This window comes from Ammospiza caudacuta, chromosome 17 (assembly GCF_027887145.1).
Source record: "Ammospiza caudacuta isolate bAmmCau1 chromosome 17, bAmmCau1.pri, whole genome shotgun sequence".
NCBI classification, from domain to species: Eukaryota; Metazoa; Chordata; class Aves; order Passeriformes; family Passerellidae; genus Ammospiza; species Ammospiza caudacuta.
Window position 1 is genome coordinate 1,429,393 of NC_080609.1, and position 19,263 is coordinate 1,448,655.

The 19,263-nt window shown below is 41.3% G+C and overlaps 1 protein-coding gene across 1 annotated transcript in view; it reads left to right on the plus strand.

Moving 5' to 3' along the window:
• Positions 1-19,263, plus strand: part of IFT140 (intraflagellar transport 140) — an 83,091-nt gene that overhangs the window by 20,557 nt on the left and 43,271 nt on the right. Inside the window, exons 10-18 of the mRNA XM_058816382.1 lie at positions 6,778-6,981; positions 7,382-7,454; positions 8,574-8,665; positions 9,463-9,590; positions 11,052-11,169; positions 11,601-11,728; positions 15,332-15,479; positions 17,041-17,172; positions 19,031-19,227. Coding sequence (XP_058672365.1) covers positions 6,778-6,981; positions 7,382-7,454; positions 8,574-8,665; positions 9,463-9,590; positions 11,052-11,169; positions 11,601-11,728; positions 15,332-15,479; positions 17,041-17,172; positions 19,031-19,227 — 1,220 coding nt within the window. The remainder of the gene's footprint in view (positions 1-6,777; positions 6,982-7,381; positions 7,455-8,573; positions 8,666-9,462; positions 9,591-11,051; positions 11,170-11,600; positions 11,729-15,331; positions 15,480-17,040; positions 17,173-19,030; positions 19,228-19,263) is intronic.

The following is a 19,263-nucleotide window of genomic DNA, read 5'->3' on the forward strand; positions in this document are numbered from 1 at the left end:
ATTATCAGGAATGTCAATTTTACTTAAATTTATTAAAAAGACAAGAAAATCTGACTAAATGAATGATTTTATTAGTTAATGGGTTTTTTCTATTGTCACTTTTTCAGTGTAAAGTTTCATCTCACTGGTAGTTGTGAAAATAAAAATATATATTTACAACCAAATATTCTTTGGTGAGATGTGCCATCTAGAAAGGAATACTATATATTTTAACATATTGTCTGTTAAATGTTGGGATGCAGCATTTTTATTTATTTGGAATATTTTGTCACAATGAGGTTAAATATTGTCATTCTATGCCTAATAGCATTTTGATATGCTCAGAAGAGAAATGCTGAGTGTAACAATCATAAATTTAAATTTAAAAAGTTTTATATTAATGAACAGCTTTTTTTTTTTGCCACCAGCATTCTGCTAAAAAGGCAAAGCTTGTGCTTTAGGTTCTCCAACATCTTTGGTTGTTGGGTTTTATACCATATTATTAGGTTTTTTCAATTTTTGAGTGTTTCTGTTATACTTTACATCATTCTGTTGCTGTGCTTCATATGTGAGAACAATTCCCATTATTTTTATAAGGAAAGAAAATCAAATATATCTGGTGACTTTCAAGAGAAAGTAATTTTATATTTGCTATTATTCTGTTTTCTCATAAGAGTGGAAAGTATTTTAAAAGCAATGGTATTCGCTTGCTCTGTGTTGGTATGGAGTGAGGGTCTGTAACACCATTCTACTTACAAAGTTAAAACAGAAGTGCTGTGAAAATGGAGAATCCAAGTGTTTTATTAACAAGCTTCAGTAACAAAAGATCCAGGATATAGGAAATAAAGTGTTCTGTAAGTATCTCGTACATCTCCTAATAGACACAGGTGATTGTGTCAGCTTTCCCATTCAAGCCTTTTCCAGGTAACAGGATATGGAGCACTGTCCAGAAATAGCACATCCCCTGCAGCCCCTGTAACTACACTGAAGGGGAAATTGGTCATTGGGCTTTTTTATTGTTTTTTGTTTCTTCTGGTTTTTTGGTTTTTTTTTTTTTTTTTTTTTTTTTTTTCTAGTAAAGAACTGTTATTCCTTTTCCCGTATTTTTTTCTTGGAAGCTCTGTATTTTTGAACTTATAATAATTTGGAGGGAGGGGGCCAGCTTTCCATTTCAGGAAGGTTCCTGCCTTCCTTGGCAAACATATATCTTTTAAACCAGGACGTTAATTGGTGACCAGTGTGGGGCTCAAGGGCATTGAGAGGAAAGGGTGAAAAGAGAATACTAATTCTTGAGTGACCCATTTGTGTACTGGATGTAGAAACCTTGTTGGGCAGCACCGTGTGGTCTAGCCTACCCTGGTTTGGTTGGCATGTGATCATGGCTATGTTTTTCCTGTTTGCAGGTCATTTATTCAAACATGGGTCCTATAACTTAGGCCATTGTGGCTGTTACCCTGTTTGTAGAATGGTTCAATAAGGTGAGGAATTCAGTGCTCGTAAACTTCTTCTGAAATGCGGGCACAAGGCTATATAACTATCACACATGAGGTCTGGATCTTTGGGGTTTCCTTGATAATGCTACCTATTGAGAGGAAGCAACACAGGAGGGAGTTTTCTCCCAACCCTTCACCCACTTCTTTGGGCCTACAACAACAGCTTCTGAAGAGTTAAATTTCCCTTAGAAGTTAAAGATATTTTCTTTTAATGTTTTTATTCAGTGAGGTCCATTCACCATTCAGAGACAGAGTGAGGTTACCTTGTGTAGTTGCCTCAAAACCTGCCACAGAGGTCGGGGACACTGTCCAGCAAAACCACTGCAGTCAGAGGTAAAGGTGGATAGCACAGTAGTGAAACGAGCAGATGTTACAAATGTCCAGGTTCCAGCTAAACCACAGGGGCAGCCACAGCCAGCAGCAGCAGTCGGCCCTTTGCAGTGAGGAAGGATAAACCAATTAGGTGTGCCCAGCTCATGATGATGCAGAACCAGGGCCCTCAAAGCCAGCAGAGGAGCCTGAGATCATCACTGAGTCCCTGTTGCTTGACAGTCTCTGCAGTCTGTGAAAAGACATTACGTGATTAGGGGGTGAGGCTTTTTTGGCTTGGTTGATTCAAGTTTGGGACTTTACACGTACAGGCATGCAACTTGATGGTACCAAAACAAGACTTTTGGGATCCTTGGCCAAGGGTGTGGCCATTGAGCAGGCGTTTGTGAGGGAGTCAGGACCCCTTTCTTTCTGGGAGTGGCTTCTAGCAAATGTAAGAGAGATTTGTTTACAGGGTCAGACTTCAGGAGCACCATCATAAAAAGCCATGCAAGACCATGGAGGAAGGATCCAATGCCTGAGAGAAATGGCAGTGTTGGAGATACTTCTTGGGAGGAATGGACAACATGATAATGACCCTAACGAGGTCAGGTGCACAGTGCAAATGTGGTGGAGTCTGGCACATCAGGGGCCATGTGAATTCTCCAGTTTAATGGCAAACATGCATCTCAGGGACAACCAAGAGACAATGGGCTCTGTAGCAAGCAAACTTAGGAAGTACGAGAGTAGGGTCCAAGACCCACATCTCTGCTGTAGAGACATTGGTTGAGTCTCAAGGATGATAATAAGAAATTCAGGGAGAGATGCTTACCTGTAGCACCAGTGCAAATCAGAGTCCTTGAAATCATAGTCAGGTGCCCTCCAGAGAGAGACAGCGGGTATGCTTTGCAAACTGACTTAAGATATTTCCTACTCAACCATGAAGAGGACATGAGATGGTGGGACAGGAAACCTGTGTCCTGGCACCCTGAATACAAGAACTGAAGAAGAAAGGAAAAGGGAAGTCAATGAGAGTGAGTGCGGTGCCAGTTTCCCATGGGCAAGTATCTGACCTGCTGGAAGGTACCTCCCATATGTATTCACAAGGACTGATATTAGAGGGGTCCTGCCTCTACCCAGGTAGGGGCACCAGGGGACCACCATGTCTACTGGACTATGTGGATATGATGGCCTGGCACGCGAAACCCACAAGAGTACAAGGCTTTAGTTGACACTGGTGCTCAATGTATGTTAATGCCACCAGGATGTGTGGGGTCAGAAACAGTCTCCATTTCTGATGTTACAGGGGGTTCTCAAGAGCTGAGGCTGTTGGAAGCTGAAGTGAGCTTGACTGGGAACAACTGGCAGAAGCACCCCATTGTAACTCACCCAGATACCCCACGTATTCTGGGCATTGACTACATTAAGAACGGATACTTTAAAGACACAAGAGGACATTGATGGGCTTTTGGAATTGCTACTGTGGAGACAGAAAGAACTAAGCAGCTAAACACCTTGCCTGGACTCAGAAAATTCTTCTGTGGTTAGGACTTTTGAAGGTAGCAAAGCAAGTACCAATTGCCACCTTCACAGTGCATCACCAGCAGTATCAAAAAATCAAGATGCCATGATATCCATTCACAAGATGGTCCATGAGCTGGAGAGCCAAGGAGTGTTCAGCAAGGCCCACTTGCCCTTTGGCTCCATTGGGCCTGTGTGGAAGTCTGATGGGGAATGGAGATTGATAGTGGACTATTGTGGCTTGAATGAAGTTACACCATCACTGAGTGTTGATGTGCTGGTCATGCTGGAGCTCCAGTATGAGCTGGAGTCCAAGGCAGCAAAGTGGTACGCCACTATAGACATTGCTAATGCGTTTTTCTTCATTCCTCTGGCAGCAGAGGGCAGGCCTCAGTTTGTCTTCACATGGAGGGGTATGCAGTACACCTGGAACTGACTGCCCAGAGGTGGAAACACAGCCCCCTCATCTGCCGTGGACTGATTCAGGCTGCTCTGGAGAAGGATGAGACTCCTGAACATCTGTAATACATTGATGACATCATCACGCGTGGGAACAAGGCAGCAGAATTCTTTGAGAAAGGAGAAAAGATCATCCAGATTCTCTTGAAAGCTGATTTTGTCATCCAAAAGACTAAGGTCAAAGGACCTGCTCGAGAGATCCAGTTCCTAGGGATGAAGTGACAAGACGGATGGCGCGATACTCACCGAGGTCATCAACAAGATCACAGCAATGTCTCCACTGACCAGCCAGAAGGAAACGCAAGCTTTCCTAGGTGGCATAAGTTTCTGCAGAATTTGCATCCTGGGGTACAGTCAGTTTGTGAGCCCTCTTTACCTGGTCACACACAAGAAGAACAGTTTCCACTGGGGCCCTGAACAGCAGCAAGCCTTTGCACAGATCAAGCAGGAAATCGCTCATGCAGTAGCCCTTGGCCCAGTCAGGACAGGACCAGAGGTGAAGAGCATGCTCCACTCTGCAGCTGGATACAGTGGCTTGTCCTGGAGCCTTTGGCAGAAGGTGCCTGGGGAGACTCTGGGCCAGCCACTGGGATTCTGAAGCCAAAGTTACAGGGGGTCCAAAGCCAACTACACCCCAAGAGAGGAGATCCTGTTAGCCTGTGAAGGAGTTCAGACTGCCTCAGAGGTGATTGGCACAGAGGCACAGCTTCTCCTGCTACCCTGACTGCTAGCGCTGACTGGTGGATGTTAAAATAAAAGGTTCCCTCTACCCATCACGCCATTGATGCTACGTGAAGTCAATTGCCTTGCTTATACAGTGTGCCTGTATTGGAAACCCAGATCACCCTGGGATCTTGGAAATAATTATAAATTGGCCTCAAGGTGAGGATTTTGTTCTGACAGATGAAGAGCAGAAATAGGTGATGTAAGCCGAGGAAACTCCACCATACAATCAACTGCCAACTGAGAAACAAGCTACACTCTTTTCAGTAATGATTCCTGTCACATTGTAGTAATGAACTGAAAATAGAGCCCCATGTGATAAGTTACACAAGGTACCAAAGGAGAAGGTAGGTCAAGCCAGTTTGTGCAACTCAAAGGCGTCCAGTTGGCCCTGGACATTGCTGAATGAGAGAAGTGGCCAAAGAATTACTTTTATACTGACTTTTGGGGATTGACATATGCTCCATGGGGGTGGCTGGACAGATGGAAAAAGATCAACTGGCAGTGTAGAGGAAAAACCAGTTGGGACTTGCTGAAGAGTGGCAAGACATTGCCATTTGAGTGGAGAAGCTACTGTGAAAGTGTGTCATGTGGGTGCCCATGTCCCCAAGTATCAGGCTAATGAGGAAGTGGAAAATGAACAGGTGGATCAGGCTGCCGAAATTGAGATGTCACAGATAGATTTGGACTCACAACTCAAGGGAGAGCTGTTCCTAGCTGGAGGGACCACGATGCCTCAGGCTGTCAGGGCAGAGGTGCCACCTATAAGGGGCATGAGACTCAGAAGTGGATCTAACTGTGGACAGCATCTCCCAGGTAATCCATGGTAGTGGAATGTGCACTGCCATCAAACAGGCCAAGCAGGTGAAGCCCCTATGGTATGGTAGGTGGTGATCCAGTATAAGTATGGGGAGGCAGAACAATTACATCACACTGCCTCAAACCTGCCAGGGCAAGAGCTACATGCTCACAACGGTAGAAGGCACCACTGGATGGTTGGAAACCTACCCTGTGCCTCACACTACTGCCTGAAACACCATCCTGGGCCTTGAAGAGCAGGGCCTTTAGAGGCATGGTATCTCTGAGAGGATTGAGTCAGACAATGGGACTCATTTCAAGAACTTTTTATTAAACACCTGGGCTAGAGAACATGGTATTTAGTGGGCATACCACATTCCTTACCCTGCAGCGTCTCCTGGGGAAATTGAGCACTGCAATGGACTGCTAAAAACAACATTGAAGACAACATGAGGTAGGACCTTCATGCAGTGGGATCTGCACTGAGCAAAGGCTACAGGGTTAGTTAACACAGACGTTCCACTAAGTGAGCTGGCCCTGCCCCATCTGAACCCCTGTGTACCGCAGATGGTGATAAGATTCTTGTGGTACATATGAGAGGTATGTTAGAAAAGACTTATTTGGATGAATTCTGCCCCAAGCAAAGACATTTGTCAGGTTGTCTTTGCTCAGGGACGTGGTTGCACTTAGTAGGTGGTGCAGAAACATAACATATACCTCAAAGGGACCTTGTTTTGGGGTGAACTGTCTGACATTGTACCTGTATCCATATCTGCATGTATATATGTATATAATTAGGATAATGCATGAATGTCTATAGTTAAAAAGTGTAAGTTCAATGTAACATGTTGGTATGGGAAAAAAATTTGGGGTGGATAATGTTGGGGGTTAGGTTTTCTCAAAGGAATTGCTTTCCATTTGTTGTCTTCCTGAGGCTGCTGTTAACCCTGGGGAGGCTCAGGGCTCACCTCGGAGCATCCCCTGGAGCCATGGGGGAGCCGCTGCAGACCCTCTGCCTCGCCCCATGGCGCCCCCCACTGGTTGGGGTCATAACTGCAGCCAAGGGGAAATTGCTTGACTGGTGGGAAAACTTATGGGTTTTTTCTTTGTTGTTTTTTGTTTGTTCTGTTTTATAGATATATATTTTCTAGTAAAGAACTATTATTCCTTTTCCCATATTTTTTCCTGGAAGCCCTGTGTTTGTGAAGTTATAATAATTTGGAGGGAGGGTGCCATCTTTCTGTTCCAGGAAGGTTCCTGCCTTCCTTGGCAGACACATGTCTTTTAAACCAATACACTGGATAGCAAGCATAATAGTTTGAATCTGTCATATTTCCCAGTCATTCCCTATAGTTTGTATTTAGATAGTAGGACTTTGCATATATATGAAAGTATTTGTTCTGTCCTTTCCCATGTTACTTCTCTTGTGACGCTGCTGTGACAATTCAAGAATAGAGATAAAATTGTGTGGTTTTTCTTTTCCCATTATATACAGTGGGGGTCCCGAAAAAACCTGCTGGCAGTGAACAACATCAGCTCTGTGGTGATCCTCAGTGAGCAGGCCATGTTGGCACACTTTCATCAGCAGGTGGCCGTGGTACAGGTGTCTCCCAACCTCTTCAATGTGACGATCTTCAGCACAGGAGCCACTCACAGCCTTCGTGTTGACATGAATGCTAGTGGAGTCTTTGCTACTCAGGTTAATCGGTTTGGAATTTTTTTGTTGTTGTTTTTTATTTGCCTAATCAGTAGCCTGGTTAGGTTTATCAAGACCAAACTTCCTAAGTTTTTAAGATAAGTATTTTTTTTTAATATTCATCATAGTGTGTTATGAAGGTATTGTTGCAACAGTAGCAATGGTGCTGCAGTGGAGCTGGTTTTTTCTAAGATAGAACAGGGACTCAGAAATGCTCTAGGGTGCTCATCAGAACCCAGAGAACCTCTGGGTTGATAAAAGCCTCCCAACCCAATGTCCAGAGGAACTAGTAACTGGTGGCTATTGTAGGGGAGTTCTTGCCATGTTACTGCATGAATTCCTGCATGCTTCCAGAAGGAACTAAAAATATATGTTTATTTGGTGTTTTGTTTGTTTGTTTTAGGATGCTGTAGTATTCTGGAATGGGAAACAAGTGGCTGTCTTTGAGTGCTCAGGAGATACCTTCAGAAGTGCAGGTAGGACTTAAAACATTGGTCAGAGTCTGAATGCTTCTTTTCTTCCAAAGTTATACATTCATTCATGGTAGCTGATGCACTGTAAGCATAGAATCACAGAATGGTTTGGGTTGGAAGGGACTTCAAAGCACATCTTGTTCCAACCCCCCTGTCATGGGCCGGGACACCTTCTTCTGGACTGGAAAAGCCCTCAGGGCTAGAGAAAGCTTTTATATGATGTAGCTAAATTACATTATAGAGGGCCTTGCACAAAACATCATGTGAGGCTAGAACAACTTCTTTTTATATTTTTTAAGTAAACCATTGATTTGATCAAGAAGACCAATTTTTTCCTGCTTTTGTAGCTGTCGGCCCTGTTGTTTTTACAGATAAGACATGGCAATGACTATTGAACGCTTTTCCACTTTGCTTGAGAGAAAGTGTAATCAAAGGATCTGGGAAAGAGGCTTCGTGTCCCAGCTCTCAAGAGAAGTTATCCCGTAAATTGCTCTGTACAGTGCCAAGTAGAGTAAATTAGGTTTTTAAATGATTAATTCTCCCTAAATATTTCTGCCTCGAGAAATAAGTGGTGTAGAATTCCATCAATTCCATCCTAAATCTTGAGATTTGTCTTTTAAGAATCATTATGTGTTTTCTGCTTGTCTATATTTACTGATATATTTTATAACTTTTCCATGCTGAATCATTGCTTTATTACCACCAAGGTCCTAACAGTCTACACCACTTCTGAAGTTATTGCAGAGCCACTGTTCTGGCAGAGATTCTGTTATCTCTCTTCAGTAGCAGTTCACTGAAGGGAAAAGTGAATTCTCTTACCAGAACCTCAGACTGCATTTTTTCTTTCTTTCACTCCCTGTATCAACTCCTTGCCCTTCCTTTCTCACTTGTTTCCATGGACAGAGTGTACCAACACCTGTTTATAATGGGAACCCCAGCTTTTAAATGTAGTGGCAGTATGGAAGAAGGCTAAAACACCAAGGAGCTGGGATTCAATAGTGACTGACAGATTGAAAAAGAGATTTGGTGCAAGATAGTGGAAATTGTGTGCTATACATTACTTGTTTTTTCTTTTTACAGAATATATTTATTGTAATGATGACTTTGTTGTGATTGTTTCAGGCTCTTTCCTTTGTGACTCTCCAGTTCTGTGTGTTCATGGAGAAAATCTGTACACAGTGGAGCCATATCGGATCCAGGTCCGCACCTGGCAGGTAAGGACTGAGAAAACCATGAAGGGATAAAAAGACCTTGTTGTTTTCAAAGATTGGTGTTAGAGCTTAAAAGTAATGTGCATGATCTTCCTAAGTCTATTAACTCTTCCTTGTCATAATACAATACTCAAAATATATTTTGAGTATTTCAGCAGAAAGATCTTTGACATTTTGTGTTCTTTTAAAAGTCTGCCTCTCTGAACACTACTGCAGTGTAAGTAATAAGTATTTATAGACTTTAAGACGATCTAAATTGCATGCAGGTTGAGATACATATATACTTTCAGGAAGATGACTGTCCTGAATATTCTCACAAGATAATGAAAAATATCACTTGCACATTTTGTGTGAACATTTGCAGCCTCTGCTAGTCTATGAGAACCAAAAAGAGCAATCTATTTATCAGAGTTCTGTGATACATAATTTTATTTAGGAAGCAAATATTATATTTTAGAATGGATGTGATTCATCACATAAATATAATGTATTTGTTTTTACAGCTATATATTTAAGGACCTTCAGGGACTTGATATTTCTGTATGTCTTTCACTTGGTAAAGGTTGTGTTACTAAAGAGGAAATTATTGCAGAAGGATGCCTTTAAATTTAGACTTTTTTTGAGGTTATGTACATACCTGAAACCCACATTGAATTTGTGTGTGTATGTTTCTCCAATTTGCTTGGAGTGATTAATCTAACAGAGAAGTTCAGCAATTTGTGACTCAACTTGGTGACAAAATAAGTCCCTTCTAGTGAGGCCGTGGCCACACAAACCTGGTGTTACGCATTTCTTGCCAGGGCACAGTTAAACAGCTGCTCGTGTTCTCTGAAGCAGAGGGGAATCCGTGCCTCCTGGATGTCTGTGGGAATTTCCTGGCTGTGGGAACTGATTTGGCTCACTTGAAAATCTTTGATCTCTCACGCAGGTATTAATAAGGCTTTAAAAATAATCTGTTTATAGTTAAGTGTGTATTTTGTGGGGAATCTTTAGCTGGTTTTGATGTGATGAAAAGCTTTGTGAACTGATGGCGTATTTCCAAAGCAAGGGAGGAACCATGGAATTATTAGACAAGTCATGGATTGATGAGGATGATGATTATTATTTTAAAAAGAGGATACCATGAGGGATATTTGAGTGAATTTTAAAGTGTGTGGAGAATTTATAGATGATCGAGCTAAGGATGTCCCATTTCTTTTGGTATCTTGAACAAGACTTGAATCTCAAAAGAGCTGAAATAAAGCCAGGTCTTGTATTTCCTCATAAATCAGGAAAATTGTTGCAATGAATCTATGGAGAAAGTGAACCTAGAACTGTGGAGACTCTGTTCTTTCTCCTGTTTAGGTTAAGGAGTTTACCTGACTTTGTTCAAAGGTTGCTGTACTCTCATACTGACAAACATGAAAAAGATACTGCCATGAAGTTCATTTTGAAAATGTAGCTGCTGATGACAAACATAATTTTGAAAAGCTTAAAAACCTGAAGAGTGAAACAGATTCTGTTCTTCTTTGTGTGCTGTCACCAGAGGAATGCTAAAATCTAGTTAGTTGCCATCTGGAAACTACTTGGGTTGAGATCACACACATTCCACCTGGGACAGTTTGAAGGTTATTAGATTTGGGCAGGTTGTAACTAGCATAAATATTGTATTATGATGTTTGATAGTGAGAAAAAATAGATTTACTTATGCATGCTATGATAAATTTTTGCACTTGGTACTGAAAATACCCTTTCTCAAATTATGACACTTTAATTTCAGGGCACTGTAATTGGCTGAGAACAAATGTTATTTTTATAGAATCAAACATGTTTTTTTCATGAGATTGTATTATAGCTCTAAATTGCTGTCACTTCAAATTACTGTCACTTTTTGCTGCATTCTTTTGTTTCATGAGATTTTTCCTCTTTGTTGCTGACTGATTTCTTGGTTTTTATCTATAACAAAAATAAAATCCTTTTGAGATAATAAAATATATAAATGTGCCCTGCTAATGACATTTCTTTACTTCTGCTGCACTCTGTGTTTTCCATACATAGAACTTTTATGTGAATGGACTCTATTCCAAATTCATGGTACTGTTCAGGTTATTTCTGTAGGAAAATTAGGCCTCTGAATTGAGAATTATCTTCAGATGTTCTTGCTGTATAGCCATGTTTTGGGAATCCTGTAGAAACACTGATATTTATTCTTGCTGATTCAGTGAGAAAGAGTGTCTGTTAACTTAGTCCTGAAAGAAAGGCAGTGGCAGCAATCCTCTGGAGGGGAAGTGGGAGTCTGGGGCAGTTATGTCATATAGTCAAAATAGTTTGTTTTTAAAAGTCTTACCCATCATTTGCTAAATTGCCAGTTGCTTGCCACCATGTAATTGAAGTTTATTCCTTCCCACAGAGAGGCAAAAGTGCACTGCAACAGCAAGAGTTTATCCAAGCTGCTTCCTGGCCATGGAGACATTTTGTCTGTGAAGTGCAATGCTAATGGCAGCAAAGTCAGCATCCTTGTCAGCAGGGTGAGGCACAGCTCTTCACTCAGTGTCTGGGACTTTTCCACTGGTTCATAGGCTGGTGTGGGTCAAGATTACTGAGGACACAAGAATCACTTCTCAGAAATAAACGTGCCTGGTCCAGGTGGTGAATTGAGTCATATAATGAAGTGTCATGTCCCAGCATTATTTAAGATCTCTTAAGGCTTTGTTCTGTGTTGAAATTCAGAAAAGGAATATTTTAGTTACAAAAGCTGCTTTGTAGCATTTTAAAAGAAATCCAAGGCTGGCTTGTTGGAATAGAAAAAGAACCAGAAATTTTCTGGTATTTCTTAGTAAGAATGACCTCATGTGATTACTAAGAAAGAAAGCTGAGGGCATGAAGCATATGGGATAAACTTACCTAATTCTTCTTTTTGACTGCATGCTCCAGCACCCTTTGTTTTCCTTTCTTGTAGGTGGATGGGAACATTGATTCCAAGATCTGTTTCTATGATGTTGAAATGGACCAAGTTACACTCTTTGATTTCAAGGCTGAACGGGGAGATGGTAGAGAGAACCTTTCTGCTGGACAAAGCATTGGCAAGTAAGGAGCTTTTGCTTCAAGAAGCATTAATCGTGGATTTAAGATGGAAATCTGCCATGTTGAGACAAGCACACCCTGATTCTGACATTCCTCTGTCTTGGGAAGGAGTTTGTATGAATTTAATTATTTATTTCTAAAGAACTAATTAACACTGAATTGTATGTCCATCAAGCTGCATCCCTATCTATTCCAATAATCTGAGCTAGGGAATGCCATGGTTTGACATTGGCCAAACGCTTACCCTTGTCTTTAAAGTTGGGCAGAGAGGAGGGAAGAAAAAAAGGAATTAACAGAGGGTTCATGAGTTGAGATAAGGACTGGGAGAAGAACACTCTAAGGGCAAAATGGGTTTAAATTTAAAGGTATAAAGTATATTTATTATTAACAGAGTCAGAGGAGGATCATGAGAAGTAAAATAAGCCCTTAAAACAGCTCTTTTCCCATGGTGCTGGTGCTATTGAACACCTCTCTTCACGTAGGGCACCAGGAGGGGGAAGCTGCCCCTGCCTTTCTGCCTGTGGTGCTGCTGGCCAGGGGTGGCCAGGCAGGCAAGGCTCACCTTGGGCTGTGCCAGCATGGTGGCCACCCTGGCGCCTCCCCACTCCAGGGGGAAAACTGCATGTGCTCTGTTCTGACTCTGTCCTAAACACGTTATCACAGAGGCATTACCCACCTCTCTGATTGGGCCAGCAGCGTGTCCATCTTCAGAGCCATCAGAGATTGGCTCTGTCAGATATGGTGGAAGCTTCTAGCAGCTTCTCACAGAAGCTACTCCTGAGGTGCATGCCCTCCCCTGCAGCCACTCACCAGGCTATGCCATACCAACACACCCCGAAAGCAAGCTCAAAATAAGCAGTAGGTAGTTCTTCAGCCAACATGCAGCTGAGCCAAGGAACTCCTTGCAAAGTCAGTAGAGAAGATGAAGGAAGTGCTTATGGAGGTACTGGACAAATTCATAGAAGAGAAATTCAGGGAGAGCTACTAGCACTTTGGAAGCCATATCAGGCTAGAGATCTCTGAGGAGAGAATGATTTGGTTTTGGGGGTTTTATACAGAGGTATTACATGATTGGACTCAGGATCCAGATCTTTAAATTAAAAAAAAAAATCTTGGAAAGCTACCCTTCCTTGAAGACTTTACATAATAGGGAACTGAGAAGAGGACATTCTGAAGATCCTTGTAGGAATAAAGGTATTTTTAAAATATAATAAAAATTGAGTTTGTGTGGGCAAAAACTCATGACATGTCTATTTAGAGCTGATGCCTTTCTGTCCGTGCAAACTGTGCTTGTAGGAAGTGCATTAGAAATCCTAGGAGCACAATGCAGTGAAGTGGGAACGCTTGTGAAAGTATGGTGTAATATTAGAGTACAAATTCCCATTTGATTTTACAATAATTTGTCTGACTGTATTTTTCTTAAGAAAAACCAACATTGGAACAGGTGGATTACTTTTTTAGCTACTATCAGCTATGGGTATTACAAGCAAAGAAAAGAAATTACTCTCCTTACCACTGAAAGCCAGAAGAAACTACCCAGCTCATCAAAAACTAAGGCCAATGCAAATCTGGGGCCTTACGTCCTGGTTAGTTATGGAGTAGTGTTGTCAAGAGTTAAGTGAGGAAGTTGTTTCCAAGTGCAATATCTTGTGTAGCCCAACAGAAGCCAACCCAAGCCAGGAATGCTGTTTTACTGTTTGAGGGTTAAATACTGTCTGTGTGAATAATCCATTTATCTGTGCATCCTTTTGAAGCATCTTCAAACTCAGCAGAAAGTGATTATAATCTACACCTCTTCTGCTTCTCTTCCCACCTCCTGAGGCAAAATCTAAACACTCCCAGGTTTTTTTACACAAATTCATTTTTTGATTTGCAATTTACTGATTTTGAATTCCATGGCAGGGAGAGGACTTATGCCATTTCTGCACCTCTTTGAATGTCTCTTTCAATTTGCCCTCTAGCCCTACTCCAATCCTCCCCACAACTTTCACCTTTCAGTGGTGACAGCAAGTGAGGAAATACTTAAATGGCGTCTTTGGTTTTTCTTTTAAATAATTTGACATTTTTTCAGAAGAATGAATACTAAGCCATTGCTAAAATAGTGTCATTCTGTATGTCTGGAGTCTTGACATAGCTGGCACTGAAGTAGTATTGAAATGCCCAAAGGAGGCAGTAAGATGTTATTATTTTAACTGCTGACAGAGACTGGCTTTCCCAAGTGTTCTGGTTCAGGGCAAATTTGGGAGAGAACCCCCAAAGGGTCTCCTGTAGAAAAGCAGATTCAACTGGCCCTTCTCCCCCACTGGTTTGGGAGAAAATACCTCCTTGGAGAAAAGTGGAAAAACCTGTTTATTAAACAATAAAACCTAAGCAATATTACACAATAAAACCCCTTGTTGCTCCAAAAGAGATGACAAACTGAGAAAGTCCCTCCCCAGGTTGCAGTTCAGCTCACTCAGGCTCTGATCAGTCCCTCAGTGCTGGAAATGTCGCAGGCCAGGCCCAGCCCGGTGGGCCACAGGTGCAGCTGCCAGTGCTCTGCTGGGTGTTCAGTCCAGAGCAGTTTCAAGAGGTCCAAAGAAAAGGAAAAAAAGAAAAAAACCCACAGTCCAGGGAACTTCTTTGCCTCAGCTAGCTAAAACTAACTAAAAGCAAAGGAGAGCTCTGTCCCGCTGTCTGTTCATCCACAGACAACACAGTCCAGGAGCAGGAATGTGGAGGAGTGAGTGCAGTGTCTGAAAACAAACTGCAGCTTCTTCTCTCCCCCCTTCACTCTCTGCAACAAGTCTTAAAGGTGCAAAACTTATTATTCAGCATAAACAGAACAAGACTACTGGGGATAAAAGCATCATATAGTCAACCCAGGACACCAAGGCTGCAGGGGAAGTCCTTGTGCTGTTCCACAGTGCCTTAGAATTCTTGACATGCAGTAGTCAGGTGGTGATTGATCTCTTCTCCCAGGTAACAGTCAATAGGATGAGAGGAAATGGCCTCAAGTTGTGCCAGTAAAGATTTAGATTTGGTATTAGGGAAAATTTCTTCAGGTGGAATTGTCAGGCACTGGAACAGGCTGGCCATGGCAATAGTGGGAACGCTTCCTTCCTGGGAAGTGTTCAAAAAGTGTACGAATGTGGCACTCTGGGACATGGTTTAGGGTCAGTGTGGTGGTGCTGCTGGGTGTGTGGTTGGGCTTGGTGATTTTAGAGGGCTCTTCCAATCTTAATGATTCCATGGTTTGAAGACAGAGCTGAGGTAACCCCTGTGTTACAGCAGCAGGCACTGAGGTAGATGTTTAAGGGTTTCTGTAGGAGCTGCAATCCCAGGGCAGGCAGATTTTGAGTACCTGTTTTTATAGGTGCTACCAACTTTTTTTCTACCAAAATGCTTTATGTCCTGTCACCACTCTCAGTGTAACAAACCAAACTAGAAGTGTCCTTGCCATGTGTAAAATGTTAGGAGTCAGGAAAATGTATCTGGGTAATGTTCTAATACAGACTATAAATAACTGAGAATGATCCCTTGGCTTTATTTACACTCATGCAATGACTGGGCTGGAATTACTTTGTCTCCCTTTCTACATTTTTTTTTTTTTTTGTCTCTTGGTAGGTTTGTAGTGGAGTATCCAGAGTTGCACAGTCACATCCCTGCTTGCCATTTCTGGGACCAGAGTGAACCAAGACTTTTTGTATGTGAAGTAATTCCCGAAACAGGCCTCCAACCTCCAGACCAAAAGAAAATCCAGGCTGAGGGCAAAGTATGGTCTTTTTTATTTGTTTTATCTTGTTTTACATGGAGTTCTCCCTGTCCAAGTAGTAAATCCTTTGTGCTTCATTAAAGATGTAGGAGTGGGTAGTACATATTACATACATGCAAAAATGAGTAGTGACCCCTGTGTTTGCTGTCTGTGCTTTGGGCAGTCCCTCTATGGCAGCTCTCTGGCTTGGGCCAAGCTTGCATACAGTGAAGAAGAAAAAAAGGGAATTTCTTTTGCTGTGATAGAATTTTGGGAATGACCATAATGCAAGCTTCTGTCTGGACTGCAGTTTTTCAGGTGACATTTTTGGGTGGATGGATAATCTAGAAGTTTGTAACTTAAAAAATTGCTAATATTAGTACACTTAAGCAGCAAGAATTAACTTGATAGATTAAGAGGGACACTGCTGTTAAGGTGAACAGAGAAATATGCTCTTCTACCCAGTCCCTCCCACCTTCTGCTTTTCTAGAGAGATATTGTGCATTTTTATGGACTTCCCAAATTATCTGTTTTGGTCTTTTTTACATTAGAAAAAGATTTCATTTTTATTCATCAACAATTATCTAATGAAAGATTTCTTTCATCATACAAACAATTCTTCCTTTCTTCTCCTGCTCTTCTATTTGTAGTGCTCCTTACCACTTTGTCTGTACAGGACTGCCTATCCTGCATAAACGTTGCATTGATTTGACACATCCATTTTAACTTCAAGTTTTTTTATTTGTGCCTTATTTTAACTAATCTTATAAAATTAGATATAGAAAGCTCTTTTTGTCTTTTGTTGGTTAAAATCAACCATGAAGAATCATGAAAAGATCAAAGTAAAAAGGAGAAATCGGATAGGGATGTTTCAAAAGGCCTGGCTAGGGTCTTCTAGCAAAGATAAGAACAATTGAACCTAATATTACTCAAGTAAAAAACTTAAAAATGCTTGGCTTCTAAGTAAAGTTGAAAAAAAAGATATAAAAGGAATGCAACTTTTTGCCACTTATTCAACAAAACATTTTACTGTCTGCTTATGCCTTAGTAAATGACATGTCTGATTAACTTCTGCTGGAAATAAATGTTATTTTAATTTGACTCAGGTCAATACTTAAACTGTTAGAGGAACTATTTTTGCATGGATGACATATTTCCTGGGAACTCAAAGCAGCCAGTGAGCTGATAAACTTACAATGGGAATAATATAGTGTTTTTTTAAAAAATAGTTTTTAAGGCCCCTTCCAACCAAACCCATTCTGTGATTCTCTTATTCTGTGATTCTGTTTCTTTGCCCTGAGCCAGATCTCTCGGAGAGATGCCTGAAGCAGCCATCTGTGCCAGGGGCTTTTCTCTTTCTGGTGGGTGAAGCTGGTTGCAGAGGTGGAGCAGTCTGGAATGCAGAGCAAGGTGCTGCTGCTTGCTGCAGGGAGGAAGAGTGTGGCTCTGCCCTCCCAGCAGCTGTGTCTGAATGTAGAGGTCATGCTATTGTCAAGAGAAGCTTCTGCCAAGTGAATATGGAAAATAAAAATAAAAAGAAGGACATTGCAGCATAAAAATAGTGCTTCGCTTCCCTTTCCAGATGGATGTTTGGATTATATCATTCTTCAGCACTGAAGAGCATGGCCTCTTGCTGCAGGACAGCTTTCCATTGCCTTCATCCTACCAGCTTCTTCTTGGCATAGAGGTGCCACATTATTACTTTGCAAAAAAGGTGAGGTAATCTCTAAGAATTCTTTCCCTCCCAAAATTTCAGACTTTCCACTGTACAGGGATCAAATTTAACCTAATTGAGTCTGGGGTAGGTAGAGCTATTCCAATGGCAGGGGATGCATCACATGTAGAAATGGCATAAAGATAATTCTGATGCAGATGAACTTGACAGAATTGTGGAATTTGTAGTGAGATGGCTTTTTATGGGTATTGTAAACTGAATGTGATGTACAAGTGTACAAGAAACAGGAATTACCAGGTAATGCAATTGAAAAAGGGATGTGGAAAAAACTCTGCTTTATCTGGTCACTGTGTTTATTGCAAGTACAAGAGGGGTGTGTGTGTGAGATTTATTTAGGCCATATGACAGGACATTTCATACTGGCTTTGGCAGAAGCATCCTACTTCCTTGCAGGAATACCTAAGGGAGCAAAATAGTCATCCTGCACCATCAACATGTGCCTGTGTGCTGCAAATGCCAAGAGTGCAGGCTCTAAATTCTAAAACTTGATTTCAATCCAAAATTGTTTGCATCTCAGGTAAATAATACCCTACATAATTCCATGCATACTAGGTGAGCTGCAGCGTTTCACCTACAAATTGGTTTCTGGTGAAGTTCTGACCTGAGTTTCCTGGTGCTTCTGAGGATGAGGATTGCTCTGTTCCTGTCTTGTAGGGGGAGTACAACAGAGCCCATTTACTGTACTTATGTATTTAGTTTTGTAAAATCTACAGGAAATTAATATTAAGAAGATTTTCTAATCTCTACTTGTGTAGTTTGGGAGCACTGTTAGACAGGGAGAATGTATCTACTTACTATGTTCAGATTCAGAACAGCACTTTGCAATTAATTTTCTTCAAAGCACTGTCTGTTGTCAGTCTTCCTGTGCAGACTGAGCTTTTAGTATTATACTGTGTTTTACTTTCCTTTTTCCTTTAAATTGAAGGATCAAATGTGATATGCTGCATTTTCCAATCTTTCCTTTTAACATTTCTCCATAATTTCTCATGCTATTTTACTTTGATATTGTTTCTTTTTTTTTTTGACTTTGTATGGATTGTTGCTGCCATTAGTTGTGTTTTCGAAGGGGATGTATCTATAAACCTGTAAGTATCTGCACTCCTTTGGTGCTCTTCCTTCATCCTCTGCTCCTCTCTTGCTTCCATTTTCTTGGTAGGCGGTTGTCTCTTTCTGATGATGTCACTTTTTACATAACTTGTATTCATTTGGGAAACCTAATTTAGTAAAAGAGCAGAGTCTGCTGTAAATACAGTAAATCAAGTTGATACAACAAGCCTTGTTGACCAGGTTTCATTCCAGAATTTCTCCTTATTCACCATAATGTCTTTACTGTCTTGGTTCCAGAAATTCCTCAAGTTCTAGTCAAACAGATATGCACTTTTGATTTCTGTCTTCTACTTTATCCAGGACTTCCATTGTATTATAATATAATACAACTTTTATTAGCTTCTGTATGCCTTAAAATTTAGTTATCTTATGTAACTATCCGATTAGGGTAGAGTGTACATGGACTTTGGCGTCCTTCATGACTCAGATGATCTTTCTCTGTGCCTGGCTTGGGAAAGTTTCCTTGTTACGCTCCAGACAGATCATTTGACATTGAGGATTGAGACTTTATTGGTTTTCTGCATAATGATTGATATTGATATTCTATGCTATTCCATATTTTGTGGCATTTTCTAGAAAGCTCTGAAACTTCGCAACTATTGATGCTATTGATTATGGTCCTGCAGATATAAAAAACTTAGACTGCAGTGGGAATAATACAATTAATTCCATGTACAAAGGAGTAAGTTTCAACCTGCTTGATACGTATGTGACAACCTTCTCCTTTTAGCTGGGAGAAGCTGAGAAGGGAGCATCAGAGTCTGCCTCAGGAACAGTCTCTCAGATGGCTGCAAGAAGACCCATGAGAGATTTCACTGGACTGGGAGACTGTGATAAGACCACCCAGGATGCCATGCTGAACTTCAGCTACTATCTCACTGCTGGAGACATGGACGAGGCCTTCAAATCCATCAAGCTGATAAAAAGGTATCAGAACTATTTGCATCTATTTCTTCATAGGTG